Consider the following 26,461-nt stretch of genomic DNA (forward strand, 5'->3'; position numbering starts at 1 on the left):
CTTTACTTTTCCCAAAACGACTAAACAGTTGAGCTAAGTTATTTCCTGTTGATAATCATCTTTTTTTTTTCTTTTTTTTTTTTTTTTTTTTAAATCTTAACACCTGCAGATGAGAATTTGCATATAAACCGTGGTATCATTAGCCTCATTCATCATTGATGATGGAGTACCTGTGAGGAACCTGCTGCTACACGAGGCAGCTCCAACATAAAAGCCATAATGTAAATGAAAAATGCAATTTCAGGGTGAAAAGCTCACTTCTTCAGCGATGCCGCATTCGGCTATACAAAGAGAAACTAGTTATCCATGAGCAGCGCGCTCTCATTTACACCTGAATTATGAGCACATGGATAGTAGATATCCTTTGAAATTGGGACACTGGGGTATTTTGCCATTTTGTGTGTTACATTAACAAGCTAAATCCCAGCAAGGTGATGACAGGATACGTTTATTTAAGGTTATTTTAGTACAGAGGTGCAAAGGACTACAAACAACAGTTTTAACACATATGGTCTGTTTCCCTTGTTCACACTCCCACACAGTCCAGAGGGAACTAGTGTACTTACAATGACCTGCTGATCCGAGGGGATGAACTCCAGAGCTTTCTGAATGACCCTGCAGCCGTACATCTGCAGCGCCAAAGACAGCACGTGACCTCGGATCCTCTCAGCCAGAGCCAGCTTCTGGTCCAGGCTGCCAAACTATAACACACACACACACACACATACACATACACACACACACACACACACACACACACACACACACACATAAAATAAGCCTGTAAATCCTCTAATCCTTCTAGTAATAAATGACACAACGCCACATAGATTTCACATTTACACTTTAAGATTACAAAGCACATAAAAAGCAGGTGAGATTTTCCTGTGAATTCAATCTCGGTGACTCCGAATACACACTCGGGTGATAATAACTTGCTCGTCATACGCACCTCGAAGAATTTCTGGATGACGTAATTTCCAAAGACGTCCACCATGAGCTGGTATGCCGCCTGTAGTATCTCACTGAAGACAAGCTGGCGCTCCGCTGGACTGGCTCGCTCCAGCTTCAACTGGATAAACCTTCAGGAGACAGAAAGAGAGGATAGGCACTCAGGATATATTTTACTGGATAATTCTGTATGAAGTTCAAAAGATATTTGTTGTATTTTCTTGTTTTATCAGTTCTGATTTTATTTTAGTAATAAACACAGCCTGCTACTCTAAAATCCACTTTATAAAGGTGATTTAAAACACTTTGGATGAGTTTTAAAGATAAATAAGCAGATTAGAGACTTAGCAATAAAGTATCTTTAACCTGAGGGGACAGTCAGAAATAAGGAGATAAAACTGAGTGGAGAAAAGACAAAGAGGGAGTTGAAAGAAACGAGCAGCATGTGAGGTGAAGTGATGATTGCCAGGCAAAGGCAGAGATAAACAGGACAGTGATGATGAAGAGACTGAGGAAAGAAAATGTCTGGAATGTGCAGACTGGACGTCATGGTGTATTAATAGATCGTTTCAGTGGAAAAGTCTGCATCTAAGGCACGGCTGGTCCAACCCAAACAGACCCAGAAACCAGGAGCAAGAGTGGCCTCCAGGGCCACTGGCCCCAGATAAGCAAGTCTCTGGACTGTATCACAGAGGAGGGCAAAGATGGTAACATATCAATGAATCTTTGTGTTCTGTTATCAATAAAAATACTTAAGGATATACAGCCTAAAGCAGCGACATAACACAGACCAGACTGTTTGTGAAAAGAGGCAGTGTGAAATATTCATGTCACATTCACAGTCTTTAAATGTCATTTCTATTGAGAGCCGCAGGGGCGTCACAGGAGTCTATACCAGCGCTGAGCACGAATCTGAAATACAACAGTATAAACATTTAGTCTGCTCTTGAGGACATACACATATATATGTCTGTCCTGAGGGCTGTAACACTGAAACATTAGCAAACTCAACCTGTTCACGTTCTGTGTTGAACATTAAGAGGAACAGGAGTACTTTCAACTGTGAATTTGACCGAGGCGGTTTTTCCAGCACTGCCTTAAGGCCTCAATAAACTGTGAGACAGTGTTGAATAGAGGTGTGGAAATTTCTCCATTCTAAGATGCATTGTGATGCCGACGTGGACGATTCTGCATCGATTCACAAATGTCAAAATGGATTTTCTTAATGTTAGTTAATAACATGATGTTGACAGAACAAAAAAAGCGGAACTCGACTGCAAAGGCGGTGCAGCACCAGACGGTCTACAGCACGCACACGCTCTTGTAGTTCATCTTCAAAAAAAAGGCATTTAATGACTAAATAATTACTTTTGTGAGACAAACATGAAGTATACTGTGAACTTTCTACACCATCCCTCAGAGACTAACATTATTAGAGCAGAGCAGTGAACTCCAGCAGTAACAAACAAGACCGATTGACCAACACACACTGAGGCATTAAACAACTTAAACCAACTCTGAGGTGAAGAAAATAACTCTGTGCTCAGTCTGTTTCACCTCAAAAACCCTGCGCCCACTCAGCGTGTTGGACAGCAATCTCTTTCCTCTGAGCCAATGAAGCAGAGAGGCTGCTCTCCACTGCTGGAGACATGACGTTTACATCAACACAGCGGCAGCAACCCCTCAGATTGTTATTCTCAAACAATCAGGAGACTGTAATATGCTTTCAAATTGATTATTTTTTTTAAATTAATGCAGTTAACTTTTTAAAATAAAAAGGCTGCGGACCATTTATCTTATTGCCAGTTATGCCTCATATTATATTTCAGTGGAATAAGGACACCAGTGATTGGTTTGGCACACAGTATACTGCAGAAAGAGACTGAAAATAGTTCCCTCTTTTCTATTCATTCAATTGAGAATTTGTTTTGAATCAAGAATCATTTCTGAATCGCATCAGACACCAAGAATCAGGATCGAATCATGAGATTCCCAAAGATTCACACTCCTAGTGTATAGAGACTCTCTCATACAAAAGTTGACAAGAGAGAAATGTGGTGAAATCTTTAGTTGTCTACTCAACACTGTGGTCCTTGATTTCACTGTAACACTTCCACCAACATATGATTTAGAAATGTTGCGTTAAACTGTTTGACAGTGTCACAACCTTCAGACCACATTCTCACGATGTGACTGCTGATATGATCCGAGATAACAAACTAACCCATCGGAAGACAAAACGAAATGATGTTTAATACACTGGCTGATGCACATTCTACGCATCATTTTTGAATCAAGTAAAAAAAGAAAAAATGTTGCCGACACAATGGTCATGAATGTTTAAAAGAACAATCTCAATACATTCAGAACTGCAGCCAAAGCTGGTTCTTTGTTTCGTTGCATTTTTAAAACATGAGTCTCTACTTGTGATTCAGACATTCATTGCAAAATGCAACATGCCTACAAATTGATATCATACAAACTCTGACACAGATTCCAACTCATATCTTGTCATAACCATCTCACACTACGTTACATGTAATTTACCTATGAGATCACTGTGTACAGGGGACTTCAGCCATCAAACTTTGGACATTGTCAACTTGGTGTCAATCTCACTGGTCTGGTGTGAAAGGCTCTCTAATTAAGTTAGGATTAACTTGGAGGGCAGTGATGGTTTTTCAGTACGTCGTGTTTTGCTCGTGCGTACCTGCTGCCGTGCTGATCCTGGCTGAACTCCATGATGTGGCCAGCGATGTCTCTGAGCTGCAGGTTGGGGTAGCGGTTGTTTCTGAAGTCCTCCAGCAGGCGGCTTCGGCCTGACGGCATCACGTCCGACATGCCGTAGCGTAGCCGTGACGACGGGAACAGCTGGCTGCTGGGTGAAAAGAGGGAGGAGCCTGAGCTGGCGGCGCTGCGGTACTTGGCTTCTGCTCCTGGGGCTGCGGAGATGAAACGACCACTGCCATTGGTCAGACCTCCTGTGGGGTCAGAGAGAAAAGGGGGGTGATTGTTAGAACTGATTCTGTATAAATTATAAGAAGAAGACACTTGACATTTAACTTCTCTCCTAAACCCTTATTGACACCCTGAATATTGCAATGATTACTTGTATGGATTAAAATGTATTATTTCTAAACTGATGACACTGCAGTAGAGTAAATTTTCAACATCATCATAAAAATTACATTTTAGCTTTGCAGCACAGAAGCACAGCACTGGGTGGCAGCACTGGCTGCAATATGAAGAAGCTCTACACCATTTCCTGTCCACATAAAAATTATTACAACCCAATAAAGCAAAACTATTGTCTCAAAAACCATAAAAGAATTTACACCAACACCAATTCAGCCTCAATTAAAACTTAAAAGCTTTCTAAAGACCGCATTAGATTGTACAGGTAAATATTTAAATTTTAAAATATTCTCAAGCCACCTCTGTATCAAATAGTTGCTGAATACTTGTTATAAAGACTAATGCTGGTGGACTATTATCATTACAAACTACCCATATATGCACATTTTCAAGGTGGTGTCTGTAAACAGTGCAGTTAAGGATATCAGGACTCAGTTTTCTCCTCTCCCAACAAGCTATACAGCAGTTTTTATTTTTAAAGTAAAAAGGCTTTAAAATTGCCAAAGCTTGGTAATCCATCACGGTCATTTTGAAGCCTCAACTTGGCTCTGTCACTTTGTTTTACTGTTGTTTCATCACACTTTGAGTGGAGTGTTTGCATTACACTTCACTCTGCCAACTGTCAATCACTGAGCACACACACACACGGGAGGCAACGAAAGTCTCGATCAGTAATTAATCCCTCAAAGCACGCTGCCTTACCAATACGCCGTTACATTTTGTTGTTTTGATTGAAAATCTTGTTAACTGACGCAGCAGTTTATTTCCAGCTGAGTCAGAATGTGTAAATGTTGAAATCTAATTACACATCTTATATTACAGAATACATGTTGATATGTGAACATAACATACCTGGACTATAAAGCCAGGGCACCTCTGTTTAGCCCTACTATATGTATGTACATGTGTGTAAACACTAATTCAAAACCCCAGATTGCTTTTATTCAGGACACGGACCTAAAACATGTATGTTAATCTTCAAATGTGAAACTAAACTCAAACTGATGTAGCAGTCAGACTTATGGAGTCTTCACAGCTGTGTCCCACATGAAAATTGTGGGAACAAAAAGAGTCCCAGCATCGTTTCCATAACGTCACAAGCATCAAAATAACTCCTAAAGAGGCATTAACATGAAACAAAACACACTCAATGACAGTGGTTAATCTCCATCACTTGAATCAAAGGAAAAACCACTTACCAAGATTGAGGTTGGACGAGGAGCTGTGATTGGACAGGGAGGGTGGGGGTGTGAGGGAATGGGAGGGGCCCTGGTTGGGTAGGGGCATGCCCACTGGACCGGGAGAAGGACTGAAGCCCAAGGTGCCGTTATAGAAGCCTCCGTGGCCAATCGGGGTGAGGCTGGAGGGCGTGCGTTTGTACAGCTCATTGTTGCCTGTCAGGGAGTCCCGCCTGGAACCGCTTCCACCACTTGAGTTCGCCACTAGAGGGAGACAAAGACAAAACTTAGATCATTTATCTGCAGAAATTGTGAGACGATAATCAGCTTGTATTTGATTTGGTCTTTCATTATGGAAAACCTTCATTAAAAGGTTCAGCAAAAGAACATCAGCTGATCACTCTGACAAATTTGAGACATTATGGAGCTCAATGTCTAATAAGAATTTGAAATTACAGTCTTATATGATCAAAGACATCTCAGCAGACTCACAGATAAGCACACAGAACAAGCAATATGTGTAGATTTATCCCTACCTGCAGTGCCGAAGCCTCCCAGTGTGGCCCCCAGTGTGGCACCGAGGGAGGAGGAGGTGGGCTGGCTGAAGCCCAAAGAGGCAGAACCCGGACCGGGCTGGGCAGAGCCCTGTGAGAAAAGAGAGGAGCTCTGGGAGGAGGAGCTGAGGGAGGACGAGCCGTAGAAGGAGCTCCCACCCAGAGCACCGCCAGGGCCACCCTGCTGCTGAGGCTGCTGGGACGTCATGGCACGGAACGGACCGTTGGCCCCGCCACCCAGACCACCGTTGGCACCACCTGCGGAGGCTGCTGCTGCTGCAACTGGAGGGATAGAGAGTAACAGAGGAGGAGGGAGTAAAGTGAGAGGTTTAAGTAATACTGCAGGTTGCTTCAAGTGTCTGTTGATATGAAAAGTAAACAGTCATAATTCACTTTATGTGAACCACAAATGAGATACTTAAGGAGAATTTTCACACCCCTGACAACTCACATTAACGCCAAAATAGCTGTAAACCCAAATCCCCCTCAATTGTAGTGTCTATATTCGAATAAACAATACTGACTCATGGGAACTTGCAAAAATCTCAGCTGAGATTTGAAGGTACAGTCTCATAATCTCTTAATGGCATGTTCTGGATGAATGGGGCATTCAGGGCATGTTTTTAAAAAAGACACAGTGTTTAATGCTTGTTTTGTGAGCACGACACCCATGTTTGCCCTGTTGCCTGCAGAGAGCAGCGGAGGCAGGACAAACATGTGACCGAGGCTTTACATCAATTACTGTCTTACCTGCTTGTGCTGCGGAAGGAGATATGATGACAGAGGCGGGGGCCATGAGGCGGACAGGGCCGCTCCTAGCTCCAGTGTTGACCACCAGGGCCCCTGTCTGATCATAGTAGGCTGCGGGGGCTAGGACTGGGTAGCCTGGGAATGAGACGGCAACAAAATATTCAGTGTACCTTCACTGGTTTTAGCATGCTGTGTTACTTTCATGTAGATGTGGGTGGTTGTGGGTAATTTTAGTTCTCCAAGACTGAACATTTCAACATCAGTTTCAAAGAATGACTCTTGTTTGGATATTTATAACTAAGATTTCAGGAAATAGAGCTGTAATAGCAGATGTAATTGGGTTTGTTGGGGCTGTTGCCAAAGCAATAAAACCAGCTTGTAGAGTGTAGCACTCACCAGGGACTCCTGCTGCTAGACCCTGCCCAAAAGCAAGGGCTGAGTTGACTGCTGCTGCTGCAACCAGCTGGTCATTCTGCTGCCCCTGCTGACCTTGGCTGGGGGTCAAAGGTCGCTGGTTGCCCCCAGCACGCATCACCTTTACAAAGCAAGAAAAACAAGAGCTAATTTAATTGTCATTATCGAGAAAAAAGCTTAAAAAGATCTTATATAATCTATTCCAAAGGAGGGAACCTGTGGTGTAAATGCACATTATCATCATTTACAGTTCTTGTAGTTTCAGTGTTTATACCAATGCACCGACACACAGAAAGAAACAAGGTGGCAGGACATAAATAAGCAGGATCAGAGCACACGGGTTATAAAAACAAAGCTCTAGTTAATGATAACACGAAGCAGTGGGAGGAAACATTTCTTGCTGATTGGTTTATAATCTACACAGTGTACAGTTTGCTGCTTAAAGATCCAAGTAGAGCAGCAGTAAGACTGAATTCACATTTCAAATGGCACATAAGGAGCTCTGACAGATACATCTTGAGGCAACGGCAGCCAGTATGCCAGTATATTTGGCAAGCAGCCTACTGACCTGCTGTTGGTTCTGCTGGCCCTGGCCTGCTGCCTGCTGATTGGCCGAGTTGTTGGCTGCAGCTGCCTGCTGTTGGAATAGGTTGGCAGGGTAGACCCCCCAGGGGGTCACACCATAGTACTGGGGTGGCATCACTGCTGGACCTAGACACAAATACAAAAAATATATTGGTGAGATAAGACAAGCGTGTCTGTGTTTATGCATCTCATCGACCGTGGAAAATACATTTGCTTGAATGTATCTGAATGGTTCCCATGTCAATTCGACAGCATTAAATGGAGCTGTGGGTGCTTTTTAAAACGTGCACGTCTCACCGAGTGTAGCTGCTGCTGCTAGTCCGGCTGCGTAGGGGTCTGTCCCTGGTGGGGCTGCACTGATGATGTAAGGATTGGGCACAAATGCTGGGGCCAGACCTGACAACACGTGGAGGGAAAAGGTGAAGCATGGCCAAAGGTTTTTACATAATACATGGAGTTAACTCATAGTGCCTCCAGTAACGAAGCTTCAACACATAAAGACCACTCAAGAATATATCCTGACAAATCCATAATTAAGATCTAAAGCTGTAGATACTTAATAATAAAGCTCTCCAGATTCAACAAACACCTTTTTAATCCATTTGTTTAAATAGGTTGGTGCATAAGCACAACACTTCTGAAAGACTTGAGGCTTGTTAAGCATTACTTAACTCTGCTAAAGGGGCATTGAGTAAGCCTAAGAAATATTAACCCAACACTAATTTGTTACCAGGGGATTGCAACAACAAGTAGTTTTAATAACTACTCTGTGTTCTTTTGCTGCAAAACAACAAAAAAATTGACACTGTTGCACCTGCAGAAGTAAATGAGTCACTGGTACTGATCAACAAACATATAAAGCCCTTGCAGATATGGGACTTGCTTGGTCCTTGGCCATTTCAGGTGCTTTTATCTTTGTTTTCAAATAATTTGTTTAATATAATATCATTAGTTTGGGGTCCTGTGTAAAATCATGTGTGGCTGTGCTTTCCATTGTGTTGTTAAGATGAATGTAAAGGTGTATGGAAGCATATAGTGGTGTTGTTGCATACCTTCCAATTAAACTTGTGGGTAAAAGTACATTGATTGGAATGGTGGCAAAACTATAATCAAGACCCAGGCTGTATAAAAAAAGAAAGCACAAAGGAAAAAAAAAAAAGTATATCTATATAAAAAAGAAAGCATTTTCCTTCAATTTGCATTTAGTTAAGGGCACACTGACAATGAGAAAATGTGTCAAATGAAATGTGAAATTCAACAGTCCTAGTTAATACATCTCAAATAACAAAAAAAAATGAGAGGTTCCAGTCCGGCTCTCGTGTTCATACGTCCATGTACATGTGTGTACACACACACACACACACACACACACACACACACACACTCTCTTACCAATGTGAGGCTGCTGTGCTGCTGCCAAGGCGTACTGCTGCTGCTGGGCTGCTGTTAACTGCTGCACTGCCAGGGCGTTGTTTCTCTGGAACAGCTGCACACAACACAATGACAGGTGAATCACATCTTTATGCCACTTGAGCTGAGCCTCCTGAAGAGCTCATGATAAATGTTTATGTTCTACTCTCAGCTTGTTCATACCTGCTGCTGGTTAGTGTAATCAAATAAGCCTACAGTGGGTGCAGAGTCCATGGGCATCTGGGAGTTGTAGTCAAACTGAAGTGGCTCCATCACTGACTCCATGGGGTCCATGGTGACACCACCTTGTTCTACACCAGAGAAGTCCTCAGGGGGTTTGGGGCCTCCACCACCTCCCAGGGGTGTCAGGCCCTCTGCCCCTACACCCCCGGGACCCCCGAGCAGGTCACCCTCGGGGCCAGGGGCCGGCATGTTGCCTGGGGGACGACTGCAGGGGTGAAGAAGAAGCAGTAGATCAGTTTACACTTGAAGGCTGTTTATGGAGTAAGATAAGCATTTGACCAGGAAGGTGTTAGTGTGTGTGTGTGTGTGTGTATCTTCCGTCTCAGTGAGTCCTACCCAAACTCTTTGACGTCGACGTCAAGGCCGTTCTGCACAGGCAGCCCGTTGGGGTTGATGACGTCATTAATGACATCGGCTTCGCTTTCCGTCAGCTCTTTCAGTTTCTCTCCCTCAAACGTTGCCTTTGGCTTCTCCCTCTTCTCCTCCTCCACCTCTCCATCCCTCTGCCCCTGTGAAACGGGAGAGACGGGAGATATGACCGATATGCACGGCAATAGTGAAACGGAGAGAAAGAGGTGCTGATAGCCTGACAGTGACAGATGGTGCACACACACAAAAAGTTAAGGTCAACTGATTGGAGGAGACAAACATGGACAAGGTGAGAGACGACAGTGCACCATTTGACAGTCACTGGCTGACAGGGGACAGAGAGTGGGCGAGAATGACAGATGGGCTGTTTTGGTTGCTGGTTAGTAACCCAAAAGTCTACTATTATTGTGATTTTAAAAAACAGAGATGCAGAAAAGGATTAAAGAATGTGTAAATACATGAGTAATGAGACTGATGGACAGAAAGAGAGAGAATAGATTCAAGACTTACATAGGGTCCTTTCCGGAGGCAGGAATCCAGTTTGTCAGCTGGCGAGGAGGAGAGGACGTACTCCACCATGCTTACACCCAGCCCTCCACTCTCAGACCGCGGGGACATCACTGAGCCCACCCCAACTTCACCACCGCCATGGAAACCCTGCCCTGGCCGACGGGACACCATGATTGGCTGAGACACAGAGTGATCTGCCGTGAAGGGTAAAGGGACTGTTAAATAAGATCCATACAGAGGAAAAACATCCCATACATATGCACCATTAACAGGACAATGTGTTAAAGGTTTCCTCATACATGAAGAACATTACAAATAAAGAAGCTACAATCGCCAGTTTTCTCACAAAGTAACAGTGAATGCAGTTTTTTTTTTATCCCAAAATGCCAGACTGCAATTAATTAGAAAAGTCAGAATGTTCACAAGTCAGATTTTGCTCAGATGGAGACACGAGGAGCCCAATTACTGTAGATATGTGCACTGAAAAAGACAAAACTAAGTGAAGACTGGCTATTGGACCTATTAAGGAATCTTTTCCATTTAACAGATTTCACAGGAACAATTTGTTGGACTTATTTTACTGGACTTTCATAGGATTTATTTGATTGGTATAGCTCTTATTTTAATCTCATCCCCTTGGGTTTTAAATTTTTACTAACTGTTTCAACTTTCTCTTCATTTCTTTATAATTGTCTCTTTCCCACCAACAGCTGCACTGCACTCCAGGCTGTTGAAACTGCCTCTCCTGAAGTCTCTTAATTTTTTAGCAAAGATTTAGTTTTTGAGACGATTTCCTCGTCTTCCTAGAGCAGTGGTTCTCATAGTGTGGGGTCCCCAGCAAAAAGGGGAATTATTTATTTCCACTTTAATTCCATCCATAAATAACACAATAACAGAATGTATGACTATTTGGTCATCGGTTTCATACACTTTCTGTAATAAAATCTTATCAAATGGGGGTCTGTGGTCAGTTTAGGGGTCTTTGACGTGAAAAAGGTTAAGAACCACTGTCTCAAACTCTTCACTGTATGTGATATTGCTCTTTACATCATAAGCAGTGCAGCCAAATGCAGATTACATGACAACAATATGGTGAGAGCATGACTATCGTTCACACTCCTGCCAGAACAGACCAACAAACATGCCGTCCGATGTGCAATTTAATGTTAAAACTACCAGGAGCAGATTAAACTCTCACAACAAACACAGTGTCAGACTGGCTCTGAAATGCAGGTATGTTTCTTTTGTCACTATGCCTACAGAAATAACTGCACTGTGATGATATTATACACCAGAGAAGAGAACATCAGGGTGATTTCACTTTGACATCAGCTTTTGATTCTGACAGAATCTAAATATATATTTTCTAATAGCAGACGGTGATTGTTCTGGTGGTTTCTTGATGTACTTGATAAAATAAACTGCCATGTATCACTAACGTTACTGCATTCATAACAGCTTGCACTCCGTCACCTTATCACAAACGTAAGCCGGATTAGTAAATACCTGAGGCACCCCATGCACTGTCTCTCCACTGGTCCAGGAAGATCCCTTTTGGTCCATCCTTCCCAGAGTCGTCTGTCTCCCAGAACTTCTTACCAGTTAGCAGCTGCTGCAGTGACACAGAAGAGACAGGAAGAAGAAAAGATGACAATGGTTACACAGATATTGCAAGAAAAAAAAAAATCCATAGACTTGTGATAAATGTGCATAAGTAGAATAACAAAACCTATTTAATGGGACATTAAATTGACTTTTTTGGTGTCAAGCAATTGGTGCTGAGATGTTTTGTGCTGCAATTTCCAGCAATACACTCATGTGTTCGAAGTATTTTGACCCCTGACTGCACCCCAAACAAACAAGTACAGTCTATTCTCACTGGATGAGTGCGGCAAACACAAAGTAACACCATAATTACAGACAGTGCCTTAGAGCAACCAGAGAACAATTACGCCTCATTATTTTAATTTAGAAAATGTCATTTGTTATTCTGAATAATGGTTTTGACTAATTTGAAGTGTTTGTTCCTCTCCATATCCATCTTCATTTTCTATTACATTCAGCACTTTTCTCACATTAAAGGGCACCTTGTTTGGGTTAAACTAATGTGATCAGTATCTTCTGGCAGCAGGAAACAACAACTCTTGATTGCGTGGAGACTTCAAAAAATCTAAAAATCTGTTACTTTAAAAGAAATTGTTATTTCATGGTAAAAAATAAAGATAATTTTGCTTTACGTTACGGCTCTATTAAAGTCTGTAGCAGCAAAACAATACTTGGTCAACATGACATTCAAACAAAAAAACAAACATCCATCAGCACTATGTTCACTAAGCCAAAACTAATTGTAGGCACTGGCCCAACATAACAGAATTACTCAGGGTAGACAGTGTTTAATAAATGCCAACAGCCAGTCCAACCAGCTCGAATGAAAAAGCATCTCTGCTCAGCTGCTTCTCATCTTTCAGAGCCTTTTACTCTGGGAAAACAATGCCAACAAAGTCCACACTACTTTTTTGCTCAAAGGCCTTCCACTGAGTAATTGATCCATTTCTTTTTCCTTGGATTTCCTGTTATTTAAGTTTGAGGCTCTGTGTGTAATCCATCATGTGTCTATTCAGCCAGGTGCCCAAGTCACAAAATACAGGGCGGCCATTTTCATGTGCTGACATACAATATCTGACCTCGTCTGATCCAGAGATTTTAGACCAAAGTTTAAATAAGTAAAAAAGAATTTTAAAAAAAGCCTAAAAGCTCTGTTATCAGCTGACGTATTTAATCCACAATCGTTCAGTTGTAGAAAGCCGAGGCCCTTGCACATATAAGATATTTACCACTGAGCTACGTCACCTTATTCTAGACAAAAGTGTGACCCAAATCATCTGCCCTGATGTCTCACCTCTCCCATGGCGCGTCCCTCCAAAGCCAGAGCCTGAAAGTCATGGTTCAGCTCGTCCATAGATCGCACCTACAGACAGAAACGAATGACAATTTATGTTGCTGATGCTAAACATAAACTGTAATTACCTTTGTTAATTAGTAATTACCCAAATAAAATGATTTGCATGAAGAATTACGGCAGCCAAAACTAAAACAGGTTTTCAAAACAATCTAAAGAATTTAACACCAACTGAGACCAGCAGTATGATTAGTGTTGATTTTGTCTCATATTAAATGTCACTGATGATGTTTTCAAAAGTAGAGGTTGAAACTACAAAAGATGTAGGCGTCAATATAACAGAGACTTTTATCATTTTATTTCTAGTGCATTATTTTATTGTAACAAAGGAACTGAATTTCATTTAAGTGTAGAAATGTTATTCAAGGTGAACTTTATACAGGCAAACAATAGAAAATATGACATGATACAATAACAGCACTGGTAATGTAAAACAGTATGTTAACACTTGTACAACACACACACACACACACACACACACACACACACACACACACACACACACACACACACACACACACACACACACACACACACACACACACACACACACACACACACACACACACACCTGGCTGTCATGGATGTTGTCTCCAGTGGGCCAGCGATGTTTGCCGGGCTGTTCACCGTGCTGCCGCTGGAAGAAATAGTCTACCATGGCATCATCCTGGGAACGTCCAGCACCCGCCACACCCTAAAGAAACACACACACACACGCATATTATTATCCTGGAATTACTGGAAACAGTAACAAACAGAATGTGTCTGAGCAAAACCTGGAGACACACAGATATAGCCAAGATTTACCAGCGCTTTACAGAGCTGATTATATTAAAAAAAAAGCTTACAAGAAAGAAAAGAGCAGGAAGAGAACATACTGAGCAAAATACATATAGAGCATCAATATACAGTAACTGAATATCCAAATACACATACTGTGTAGTAGAAATATCAGGAGTGAAATTGGGGAAAAAAAGCAAAACTATTTCACAATCTCTGTGCTACAGAGGAAAAAGCCTTTGGATGGCTCTTCTATCTCTATCAATAGTGAAGTAATTGATGTGCTTAGCAATAAAAAAAATAGCATTAAAGCCCAGGTGGAAATAATTAAAAGTGTTATGCCAGGTTTCTGAAAAAGAAAAAAAAAAACAGCCAAATATCTTTCTCAACCTTATGACCACAAGTTAGAAGGACTCCAAATTTGTCATTTTCAGGAAACATCATAATCAAAACACCATCTGAAAGCTGAGGCATTTTGGCCACATCCTCTTTTCTAAAAAGCACTTCCAAAGAGGAGGCAGAATTTCTTGTCACTAGCAAAGTTTTTGTTGGTTTCCTCTGTTACTCATTTTGAGGGTAAACACAAAATTCCCCAACAAGACACTGTCGTCAAAGAACAAGTCAACATGTACTGGAAACATCTGGGCTCAGAAACTTCTTGTGCACACAAAGCAGTCCAACAAGTCACTGAGACGTCATTCAATCAAACTAAACTGTTACTTATCAGATGGAGTGTCATTTCCAGGATTAGTCATTAAAATCTAACCTTGCAATCAAGTAGTAACAATTTAGTAAACTTCACTGATTACATCATCTTAAGGCCTCACAGTGCTTCCTTTGCCAAGTTGAAGCGGAGACCTTTTTTCAGAGTTAGGGATTATATTTCGCTGACTGTCAAACAACTTGCCTTGTAACTAACATAGGACACCACAGATATGTTTAATTACACAACTACCTTGAAAGGCAAACAGCTCTCCCAACAACAGCATCAGAGCCACAAGCCAGGAAGATAAATCCAGAGCTTTAGAGATCTTACTATCAGTTGTGAACTCCATATGACTGAAACGAACCATCATTTTCATTCTATTGATGTATTAGTTATTTTTAAATGAATCTCTTATTCTGGAAAACGTATAAAGGTTATGTTGATTTCTCATCACAAATGACCAGAGCCCAAGGTGATCACCACAAATAGTTCATTTTTTGGAAATGAATCAGCAACATTTGAGAAGCAGTAATCATAGAATATGTACTGCTTTTAATAGATAAATGACTGTAAAGAATTTGTTATCAAAGTGGTCATCTGACTAATCAAGTAGTCAATCAACTGCTCATTTCATCCCTTAATACTAAGGATGCACCTGAAACCCGGGTATTTTTAAGGTCGGTTCTTTTATGGGTATTTTTTTTTTTATATACTCTGGTGTAACTTGTGGTCGCGCTGCAGTCTCTCCTCTCTGCGTCAGTGTTTGATCGAGCCCCTCCACCACACACGCTGACAGAGCAGATAGCAGAGCAGAGAGGCCGCGGTGTAGACGGTGAAGCAAGTGAAGTGAAAGACAACGTTTTACTACGCTCGTTACTGTAAGTGCAATAAAATCTTTGCGAGTAAAAAGACAATAAGAGTAATTCGTAAAACCACCTGTTCAACAAGCGTGAACATGTGGAAAAGTGATATTTTCATCTGTTTTGCCCGCCGTCTACCACGCACCACTGGCAAGGGTGTAGGTTTGATTTGGAAAGCAGTGGGGACATAAGTCTGGCAGCGGGTTTGAAGATCCTCCCCCAGAAGACTTAGGTATTTCCCATTGTATTTCCTGAAAATCTACACAATATATACACCCACAAGTTCATGTGTATGACTCAAATACATAAAAGACACTAATTGTAAAAAAATAAATAAGTAGACAAAAAAAAAATCGCAATACTTTTTAGGATTCACATATATATGGTACATTATAAGTGTACTCTATAAACATTTAAATGTGTTATGACACTAACTACAAGAATCTATTTGTATTAATTGTATTAATAATGTTTTATAAATATTTGAAGCAGGACTAACTCTCAGACAACACTAAAGCTCACAGCTGAAATCCTTACCTGGTCACCTCTTTCTCTTCTCTCTCTGGGCTCTGTCTCTCTCTCTCTCTCTCTCTCTGTCTGTCTGTCTCTCTCTATCTCTCTCTCTCTGATGCCTGTATTGACAACCACTCAGTGATACACCTTAACTTAGAAAAAAAATACAAAAGGCCACTTTGTTCAGCTCATAGTGCAAATTCTTACCTGTTCACTCCTCTTTTCTTTCCCTGCCTGGCTTCGATTTTCTCTCTTTCTTTTTCTGTCTTTCTGATGTCTGTATTAACAACAAACCTAAATGAAAATGAAGAGGAACTCCTAATTTGCTACACAAGTTATGAAAATGAAAATAAGTTAACTTACTGCTGATAGATGCAAAGCAAGTGAGCTAACTCAGCCTTTTACTATATACAGTAGCTACTTACATTTACCAAGAAATAAGACCTCATGTCTCTTTTTCTTGACGTCCATGATGCTAATTCAGACTGCTGAATTAAGATGAAATATTGCAGGAGGTTTGCTAGCTAACTACGTTATCTGCTAGTGTTAGCTAAGTATACAGGCTACTAGTATAATGCTAATATGCCTAACTATTGTTGTTTGTACAGTACTAACCTTAGCAAGACTATTACATTTCCTGGTCTGTAGTGAGTTAGCCAGTCCAGGACAGCTGAGTCTTTCATATCACTGAACAATCAACATGTTTAATTTGATACAGCTACCATGATGTTTTGATCATAGCAGGCAAAGACAGTCTGGATTGTTGTGCTCTATCCTCGAACTCTCTCTCCTGACTTAAGAGCACTGCGCCGTTTCTGATTCATCCAAATACACTCCAGCAAACACATCGCTGCACGTAAAGGAGGCGGCCAACAAACACAGATAGAAACTATTTCTCATCCAGTGGAGACATGAGGGAGTAAACGCTTTGTAGAGCCAATGGAAATTATATTTGATTTAAACGCATATGCAATTAATATCAAATTAGTGGTGGGGACAATTTTAGGTAATCAGTAAAGTGGTAGGGACACATCTCTGCCATCCCTGCCATAAATTACACCCATGACTGCCGGTATGTTTTACACAACCATACCATGCTGATTAGAACAAGCTAAAACGAAAGCTGTCTGTATTTAGCCTAACAGTTTTGCTTAGTTTTCCACATATCTTAAAACTAGTCAGATTCTTGCAAACGCAGCTACTGGCTGAGCTGGCAGCCCCTCCTTCTAAACTAGACCCCCCACACGCCCCCCCTACCAGCAGTGCCTGCAGGCAGTGAAACAACATCAGCAACAGAGAGAGGACATCAGGACAAAGGACTGATACTGACTGATGTCTGTGCTCTTCATTCTTTCTAAACTTTAGTCAGTATTTTGATGTGAGGAATATGATTTATTTTATTGACATTTTAGATTTGTTTCCAGTGAGATATTATTGAATTTATACAGTGACTTTGCTGTTATAAACAACTCTTGCTGCTCTAAAAACAACGTTTAGTTATATTTAAAATATAAATAAATTCTAATCCTGTTCTGAATTTATTCTTTTTAAATAATAATTTAAAAAAACAACAATGCTTTAGTAATGAAAAAGAACTGATAAGAGTATCGATAAAGAACCGGACTGATAAGGAGTATCATAAAGAGTTGTAGTATCAATAAAATACTAATGATACCCATCCCTACTTAACACTGACTAATTACTCAATCAAGTCACAAAACTCAAGTAAATATAATCTGCATTTCTCAAATATGAAACATGATATTCGAAAAATATCATAATATTATTTAACCAACTTAAAAATCAAAACAAAAACAACTTAAAAACCAAACATTCAACCATTAGAGCCAGCAGGCATAACTTTTACTGACTATGACCAAATAGGGTCTCATATCTGCAGCAATAAACACTCTTGTGATGTGGCTGTTGCTTTGTTCAGACCTGAATCTGCAGTCACATGCTGCTCCAACGCCACGGGGAGAAGCAACGCTGCGCTTTTGCATCACTTTGCTAAACAGCCGCTCTCAGGTGATTCCATTTTAAGTAGCAAAGCATGTTTAATATACTTTCCAGAGACATAATGTTAACTGATTTTAGTTTAACAGTGTTGACACAGTTTTAATTTACCGTAATGCTGCTGAACAGAGTATTTAAATGATATGAGAGGCTCTTTCAGCTCTACCTTATGATCTACATTTGCCGTACTGATGATGCTAGTTATATGTGCTGGGCTAACCAAACTAGCATGGTTTAACTAACAAGCAACAACCAACACAATGTAAAAGCTTTTAGGCTAATAGGATAAGACTGTAACAATTTGGTTTATGAGCTACACTGAACCAAATCCTGTACAGAACCACATTTCGTGCATCAAAAGTCTTGGGATGATTTCATTAGCTATGTAATATTAAATCAATTTAAATCATGAGCACTTTATTATGAACACAGGAAAGTTCCTAATGTTTTGCCCCATTATGTATGCTAAAGGGGTAGACAAAATATTAGGGACACTTTTCAATATAATGCACTCCAGTACACCACCACCGCCGCCCACTACAACCTCAATAATAAACATAAAGTAGAATTATCACCTTTCTGACAATGTCAACAAAAACTGAAAAGTGTATAAACTTCATTAGAGTTGAATTTGTTACAGAGCTGATGTGTTGGATTGCATTAGGTTGCACAGGTGGTCCTAATAAAGGGCTCAGTGAGTGTATAATGATATTTACCGTTTCCATTTCACTGACACTATATATATATATATATATATATATATATATAAAACCATCATTTGCTTGTTTTGTACTGTACTAATAGATCTGTTACGCAAGCATAAGTGGTGACGTGATGACAAGCTTTGTTTAACAAGATAAACATGCTAAGACCAAGGTAGGTTAGTGTGGTCTTCTGTCCCAAGTTCTTCAGTCTGTCCTAAAATAACAGTCAGATGCCCAAATGAACACTGACGTATGTTTTTCTTGCTATAATCGTCCCTCCAGTTCATACTGACCAGTAGAAGTTCCCTCCCGAATGTGTTTTCAACATAAGTGATGGGGGACAAAATCCACAGCCCTCCTTCTGTGCAAAAATGTATTTGTCAGTTTACTTGAAGCTAATATGAAGCTTCAGCCGTCCAAATTGGTCAAATCAATTCAATATTGTTCAAAGTCACTGTCTTTTTAGTGCCAAATTCCATCTTTTGGTAACTATCCTCCCACTGCAGCCGAACAGGAAAACACTGTCCGTCGAGACACAAAGAGGGAATTTTTTTTACTAAAAAAAGATTGTAACTGTAGAAGATATCCACTTTATTTGACTAACTCAGACGGCTGAAGCCTTATATTATCTTCAGATGAACTTATAAATAAATTTTTGCTCAAAACGAGGGCTGTGGATTTTTCCTCATCATTTAAGAGAATGTAATTTAGGAGCATCTTCTAATAGTCAGTATGAATAGGAGGAATGATTACGGCGAGGAAAACCTCTTTCAGTGTTTATATGGGCACCTGACTGTTGTTTTAAGACTTTTGTGGCAAATATTAATAAATGTAGGAATTGTTAGATAGCCAGAGAATACTAACGTATCAAGATAATTGACACCATTATCGTACATAAGACCAACAGCACAGATTGGACGGCCAAATATTAACACATCTTTGCATGAATGTATGAAACATGTTAAGGTGTGAAGGTGACGGGAATTACCTGCTGGCTGGGGGGTGTGGCCTGAGGGGTCTGCCCAGTTGGAGGGGCATGTCCTCCGCTGCTCAGCACCACGGGCATGCTGGGAGATGTAGTTCTATGGTGGGGGCTGAATGAATCCTGCCAGAGCACTGCTTTCCTCTTCAACACACACACACTGCTCATTCCACCACAGCCTGTCGAGAGAGAAATACATCTGTTAAACGCAAACAGTGGCACACTGCGTCAATATGTTGAACAAACACAGTTTAATCATAAATAAATCCTACCCACATGTAGGTTATAAAGTTAAAGGCTTCAGCTAATAATTATTGGGGGGGGGGGGGGGGGGGTGAGCAAAACTCGGGAGAGACTCAGCAGCCACACATTTCTATGTTCTCTGTTTAGTGTTGTCAGGTTAGGCTAACCCGTTGTTGCTAAATTTGGAGCTAACCCCCTTCACTTCAACAGTTGGGGAAACAACAGATGTGTCTTTTCTTGGTCTTGATAAGCTGCTGCATTTATTAACTGACACACTGTAGTCTGTACTGTACATTTATTGCCAGATTGACAACTTACTGCTAACCTTTTCCTCTGGTTCGCTCGAATTCACCGTCACTTTTTTGCCAGTCGCTCACGTTCAACCATTCAATTATTACGCACACACACGACGCACTGCCCTATTCCTTAAAAGGAGTTACGCTACAAAGAGTTTTCGTAGGCAACGATATAGAGGTTGACTCACGTTTCAGAACAGCGCTGCAGAGAAGCAGCCAAACGCTATTGATTTTTCGAATGAACGGATATTTGGCATTATTCTTGGCATTAAAAAGTTTTTTCTTGGCCTGGCAGGGGTTCTCGTTTGCCTGGAGGCCTGCCAGGTTTGTACAATTATAGGGGAAACACTGCACTATTTCCCAGTGCCCAAGGTGTCACGTTGTTTTCCATCAATCAACAGTCCAAAACTCAAAAGATATTCAATTTCCACTGATACAAAATGAGAAAAAAGCTGAAAATATTCGATTTTGAGAAGCTGAAACCAGAGAATGTTTGGTAAACAACTTAAATGATCCCATCATCAAAATAAATACAGATTAATTTGTTGTCCATCAACTTTTTTCCTTTCATCTCTACTGATTTAATTAGAAATAAGAATTAATAAAATTTTTCTTGAGGTGATGATTCAACTTTATGGAGGTACTTAGTGGTGCTGTTGAACCGTTTTGTGTTTTACGGCATGTGTTTTAGCTGAGCGTACCTAATAAACTGACAACTGAGTGTAGTTTGACATATAAAACCAATTCAAGCTACAATATTTGTTGAGATATTTTTGCATCTCTGATGTGGCCTGAAGTTGTCAAGTGTTGGTGGCCCATACTTATTCACAAATGACAGAGATAAATTGCCTTCATTAACATGAGATAAAGTAGCACTTGCATTTCTCATTCATTGACGACGTGTGTGTTGAAGGATTTAGGCCGCATTCAGACTAAATCTGGCAATGCATGAAAAACGGTAGCTTCCCAATCATCTGAATAGGAGCAGTGCGTTTACGCTGCGGGAGTGGGGACCGCATAGAGCTCAGTAAAAAAACGCAGTGGTAGTCCGGCAAAAAGTTGAACCAGAACACAACTTGACATCATGCTGCGGTGGCCAATCACATACATGCAAGCACACATTCCTGGTGGATTACTCTGTAACGTGAACGCCGTATCCGGCTGTTTACCTCGTGATCATCGCAAGGAAAGATAAAACTGTTGCCGCAGTGACAACCTCCCAGAGTTGTAAAATCCTGTCTGTGAGTATCATAAACTGCTGCGCGGTATTTTTGCTTCTGATCAGTCCTTAAATGCATTAATCTGTAACTCCAACTTGACTTCCTGGATCGTATTTCATTGTCTCACCAATACCTCAAGCAACGCGCCACCACCACCACCGCTGCCCCCTGTGCCTTAGTGCCCGGCCTTATAATGACACTGACTGTGAACTTTGATCTTAAGCCGTTCAGAACAGGAAAATGTCAGGCAAATGACAAGATAACCAATTTATTTTACTCCATATTTGCCTGCTGTTGTCTTTTTATGAAGGGTACAAGGGACATGGTTTGTCTTTGTCATGATTTAATTAATTGTGAGCATTAATTGGTATAAGCCAGTACTTTTAGAGGACTTCTTAAAAAAAATGTGCTGTTGCAGGACACAGTTACAGACTCCCATTAGTCTGACCTGCAGCAAAATTTCCTTAAAACTGCACTCAGTTGCTAAAACTTAAGCAGTCTAATGCAACTCAACTACCCTGCAATCATTTATTATAAAATAATTTGTTTCTCATGTTTTGTACACTCCATTTATGTCAATAAAAGTAGACTAAATGTTAGAAACATCTCTCCGCATAACACACTAAGTTCAACAGTTCAATCAACACCTTGGAGAAGTGTTTCATCTAAAACGGAACATTACAACCCTCATGAAAATAGGATTTATTGCAGGGCTGTTTTATTAGACTGCGTTAGTTTTATCTAGGTGTAGCTAATAAACTGACGATGGAGTGTATGCTAAACAGTTAGCAATGTTCCCACTACACTGTGTCCATAACTGCCATAGATGAGCTCATCCCAACCAAACAATACTTTCTCTTTGGTTAAAAATGGTGTAATTGGTAAAATTAAGTGGTTTAATGTCTAGTTTTCGAGCTAAATCAGAGTCCTTCGTAGGATTACTAAAATAGAATTTAATACAATTTAATATAAATTAAAAATTAATTAGTTTAAATCCCCTAAAGATGGCCCCTGAATCCAAAGTACATCATTAAGTTTTTAGGTTGCAGCCACAAAAGGGCCAGCACTCATATTAATCATACAGTAGGGGCATTATTGGGGTGAAGTGGAAACCTGCCATTAAAGCTTGTGAATCACTTTACTAGCAAGCCCTGGAGGCAGGTGATTTAAACAAACTGCCAACCAGCCTATCTGCAGCCAGTATGACATACTGTAAACTTTACTGTACATCTGCTGGGCCCAAACACACCCGCTCTACTCCCAAGGAAACAGAAATATAGTGATACAAATTCTCCACATAGGAATCTTCTACACCTTCACATAAAAGCCAAGTAAAAACCTACCGATACAAACTGGCCTTCAGTTAACTTCCTCACCAACATTTATTTATTTGTTTATTGTAGAAGTGCACTTTTATGTCCTAATTTCAATCTGTAATTTTAATGTTTTTTCTTATGTGTACAGCACCTTGAGTTAAACAGAGTACTTTATTGATCCCAGAAGGAAATTACAATGTTACAGCAGCCACCTGACATATCACATAATACAAAAACAATGAGGTAGGTAAAAGAAACAAATACAACCATATACAATAGACTAACTTCACTATAACAATAAATAGAATTTAAAAAAAACAAAATAGAGACTAGAGACATAACCATGACTAGAATAAACTATTTGCTGAGTACACACTGTTCAATGATATTAATATGCTATAATACACTGTACATTAGTGCACGTCAGGTGGATATTGCTACAGTAAGGTGCAGGATTGTCTATGTATGTTGCAGCCGCTGTATGAATAGTGCTATATCAATAAATAAACTTAAGTTTTGAGTACTTATTCAGTTGCCAGTTGTGTGCAGTACATCCTACCTTTGTGAGGGTTATAAATCAGTTTTGTTGAAACTGTTTTAGAGAAGTTTAGAGAGCTTTAGGGTCTTTTTGGAGGCTCTAGATTGTGGTGCTGTGTAGCTTATATTATGTCCAACCAATTTCTATCAATGAGTAGTCTAAATATTAACCCCCTTCCACACATGCAGTCTTTCACTGAAATGTTCAGGAACATTTCCTGCATGGTGTCATGTGTGAATGGAAGCTGGGATCGATGTTCATTTCCCACCTCAAGACCTAATAACATTTCAGAGAAAATGGCGGTACGGCTGTGTTGTGAATGAAAGCAGTAACATTGCAGGCACAAGCACGTAAAGGGTTACGTCCGTCTGACAAACGACGCTTTCACATGGAGCTAGCGAACCAATCACAAGACTCCGCTGATGACATATTTGAATTTGTGAGCTGCTTATGTTTGCCTTGCCAATGCTTTCATGGGTGATTTGATTACCGACAATCAATACAAGTTCTTTTGTTTGCGAACAAGCTGGAAACTTGAGAGATTCCGAAATAAGAGCTCATCTCAGTCCACGCAGAGTGTTTTTATGGCGATTTTATACATTACCGCCATCTGCTGGACTGTCCCTTGCCCCATCTATTCAGGCATTGCCGTAGCGCGCGTGAAAAGGTGCAAGACAGAAATGTACCTGAACGTAGCTGCATGTGTCAATAGTGAAAATCACTAGCGGTGCCTGAAAGGTTATCCCAGTAATTTACTAGGAACTATAGGTGAAAGGGGCTTTAGAAACACTGAAGCAGCACTAAAAACTACAGCTTCAAAATTGACTATATAATTAAATCAAAACCTCTCAAGCACTTCACTGTTGTGTTAAACTACATAACTTATAGACAGATGTATCTAATAAACTGGCAACTGTGTGCATTGCATCAATGGGAATATTTAAAAAGTAAGTAAGTAGTACGTTTGAGTGAGGTTGGTAATTTTATTAATTAAGGGTTGAAAATAAACTAGTAAGATCAGAGGGCCCCTGACATTTAACTCAGGTAAATGGTGGTGGGCAGGTAATCATTATGTATGCAGTGACAAACCCAAGAAATATACAATGTGTTTAAACCAATCTAATTGGTGGTCGTGGTCAACAGTGGCCACAACAGCAGTCAGAGAGATATAATTTGTATTTTACAACCTCTCTTTATCCAAGAAGCTCTAATCTCTGTTAAAATTACCAGTTTCACATTAGTGTCCCTACAGGCCGTGAGGAAATTACAAGCAGTACTTTTTACACTGAGCCATATACAGTAATTACCTTTGCAAGAGATCTTTTAACGCATGCAGCTTTCTCTCATGCCTGCTGAAACCACTGTGCAACACACCCCCCTTCCACAAAAGACAAAAACCTGCTCAACAGCCTCTAAAAGATAAAAACAAACCAGCCTGCCAAGTGATCATTCACATGTAATACATTTTTACTGTACTTTTCATTCTTAGTGAAAGTGCTACAGCATTAAAATCATATAACACACAACCTAAAGAGTTGACATGAGAAAACCTTCGTGAGTAGAAAGGTTTTTATGCCTTTTTTTAAAAAAAGACTATGTACTCGTGTGTGTTTTCCTTCGCTCACTCTTCATTCAGCAACAAGGAAATGTGAGCTCTTTATTCCTTTGCTACACAGCTCGAAGTCAGGTAGAGACAGAAACACCCGGAAATCCACAACACTGAGGCCATTCCCCCAAAGCGAAGTTTAACTTGGCACCCGGAAACAGGCACTGTGTCCCATAATCTAACTGGGTTAATCATTATTCAATACCGGGGATCAATCCACCGCATACCGGGCACAGACAGGGGTGTGACAATACAAGCAGGCAACCTGCAGCTAGGTGTCTCAACACAGACCATACATTTCTCTCTCCTGGCAGACGTGACACATCAAAACGAAACAGAATATGCAGAAAGCCCCGTGGCAATTACCGGGTTTTCCATTATTTATTTTTACGTATCAACGTCCACTCACGCCAGTCTCCGGTCTGTTATGGACGGTTCACTGCCCGTGTCCACCAACAATAACACGGCCTCCGCGACACAAGCTCCGCCCGGGTGAACCGGTGGCCAAAACATGAGCTCCGTGCAATCTTTTTTAACGGCGGCAGCGGCCATATAACAGCATTATGTTGTTATTAATAAAAGAGCCGGGGCTCTCCACCTGTCTGCCGAGCCGGCAGCCGCACAGGCTCCCCGGGACGCGGATGCTAACAAAGGCCCGAGAGCTGTCTGGAGCGGAAGACCGACACAACGGGAGGAAGGAGGCAGCAGAAAGGGACGCTTCAGCTTCACAAAACACCCCCCCGGTTTAACCGCTCTCTGAGCCGCCATTGTAACAATACCAGCACCGGATCGTAAATAAGCAGTGCCCCGTGCTACCGCCACCACGGAAACGGTGTTACTCACCGGCGGAGAGGGTGGATGGTCGCGGATTTCGGCCCCAGTTTCTCTCTCTCTCTTGACACCCCAGGCTTTCACTCCGACAACATGGCGGCTCGGCGGAGGAGCAGGCAAGAGCGCTGCATGACGGGAAGGGATGAGAGGGAGCGTGCGGTTCATTGCGCCAACCGGGAGGGGAGGGAACTCACACCGGACCGGTGCTTTGTGGATATGTGTGTGCGTGTGTGTGTGTAGAGTCTGTATTAGTATTGTGTGGTGTATTCATACTTCATTTGCTTTTGACCTCATTCACATTATTTGTCCACAGAAGAAAATATTACCTCGGTAGACGTTGGCTGTACGTCCGTTTGCGTAATGGGCACGAGGGCGCCACTAAAAAAACTACAAAACTACAAAAAAAAAAAAAAACACTACAAGAAAACCTATCCTACAAAATTTAATAAACTGGACTACAAATATCATGATAAAATATATTTTTAACGAGGGAGATAGTTACGACGGAGTATTAGGGCCACACTGAGAGGAAAAACATATTTCGAGAATAAAGTCGTAATATTACGAGAATAAAATAGTAATTTTACGACAAAAAGTCGTAATTTTATGAGAATAAACTGTTATTACGAGAAAAATGTAATAGCCTATTTTGAGCGTCTTGTGAAGTTATACATTTGGTATCACACATAACGAAATACTTAATCTTTTGGCACATCAGCACCAGATCATTATGAGTATCAGGACTTGTAAATGACTTTGTCTATTTCGAAGAGGGAACCACACAGACATGGA

The 26,461-nt window shown here is 40.8% G+C and overlaps 1 protein-coding gene across 3 annotated transcripts in view; it reads right to left on the reverse strand.

Moving 5' to 3' along the window:
• The window catches only part of pum1 (pumilio RNA-binding family member 1), a 31,924-nt gene extending 6,086 nt beyond the window's left edge, over positions 1–25,838 (reverse strand). The window contains exons 1-18 of one of the 3 annotated variants that reach the window (XM_044335373.1): positions 25,682–25,838; positions 19,626–19,798; positions 13,630–13,752; positions 12,999–13,067; positions 11,606–11,708; positions 10,100–10,293; positions 9,557–9,729; positions 9,161–9,425; positions 8,960–9,053; positions 7,865–7,963; positions 7,551–7,693; positions 6,965–7,103; positions 6,569–6,703; positions 5,801–6,100; positions 5,286–5,528; positions 3,662–3,932; positions 953–1,082; positions 567–701 (exon numbers count right to left, since the gene is read on the reverse strand). In XM_044335373.1, coding sequence (XP_044191308.1) covers positions 567–701; positions 953–1,082; positions 3,662–3,932; positions 5,286–5,528; positions 5,801–6,100; positions 6,569–6,703; positions 6,965–7,103; positions 7,551–7,693; positions 7,865–7,963; positions 8,960–9,053; positions 9,161–9,425; positions 9,557–9,729; positions 10,100–10,293; positions 11,606–11,708; positions 12,999–13,067; positions 13,630–13,752; positions 19,626–19,787 — 2,778 coding nt within the window. In that variant the 5' untranslated portion in view covers positions 19,788–19,798; positions 25,682–25,838. Of the gene's footprint in view, positions 1–566; positions 702–952; positions 1,083–3,661; positions 3,933–5,285; positions 5,529–5,800; positions 6,101–6,568; positions 6,704–6,964; positions 7,104–7,550; positions 7,694–7,864; positions 7,964–8,959; positions 9,054–9,160; positions 9,426–9,556; positions 9,730–10,099; positions 10,294–11,605; positions 11,712–12,998; positions 13,068–13,629; positions 13,753–15,941; positions 15,990–19,625; positions 19,799–25,681 lie in introns of those variants that run through there. The other 2 variants (XM_044335372.1, XM_044335374.1) reach the window with 2 other exon arrangements.
• Between the last annotated feature and the right edge of the window lie 623 nt (positions 25,839–26,461).

The sequence above is a fragment of the Thunnus albacares genome, chromosome 19 (assembly GCF_914725855.1).
Source record: "Thunnus albacares chromosome 19, fThuAlb1.1, whole genome shotgun sequence".
Taxonomy (NCBI): domain Eukaryota; kingdom Metazoa; phylum Chordata; class Actinopteri; order Scombriformes; family Scombridae; genus Thunnus; species Thunnus albacares.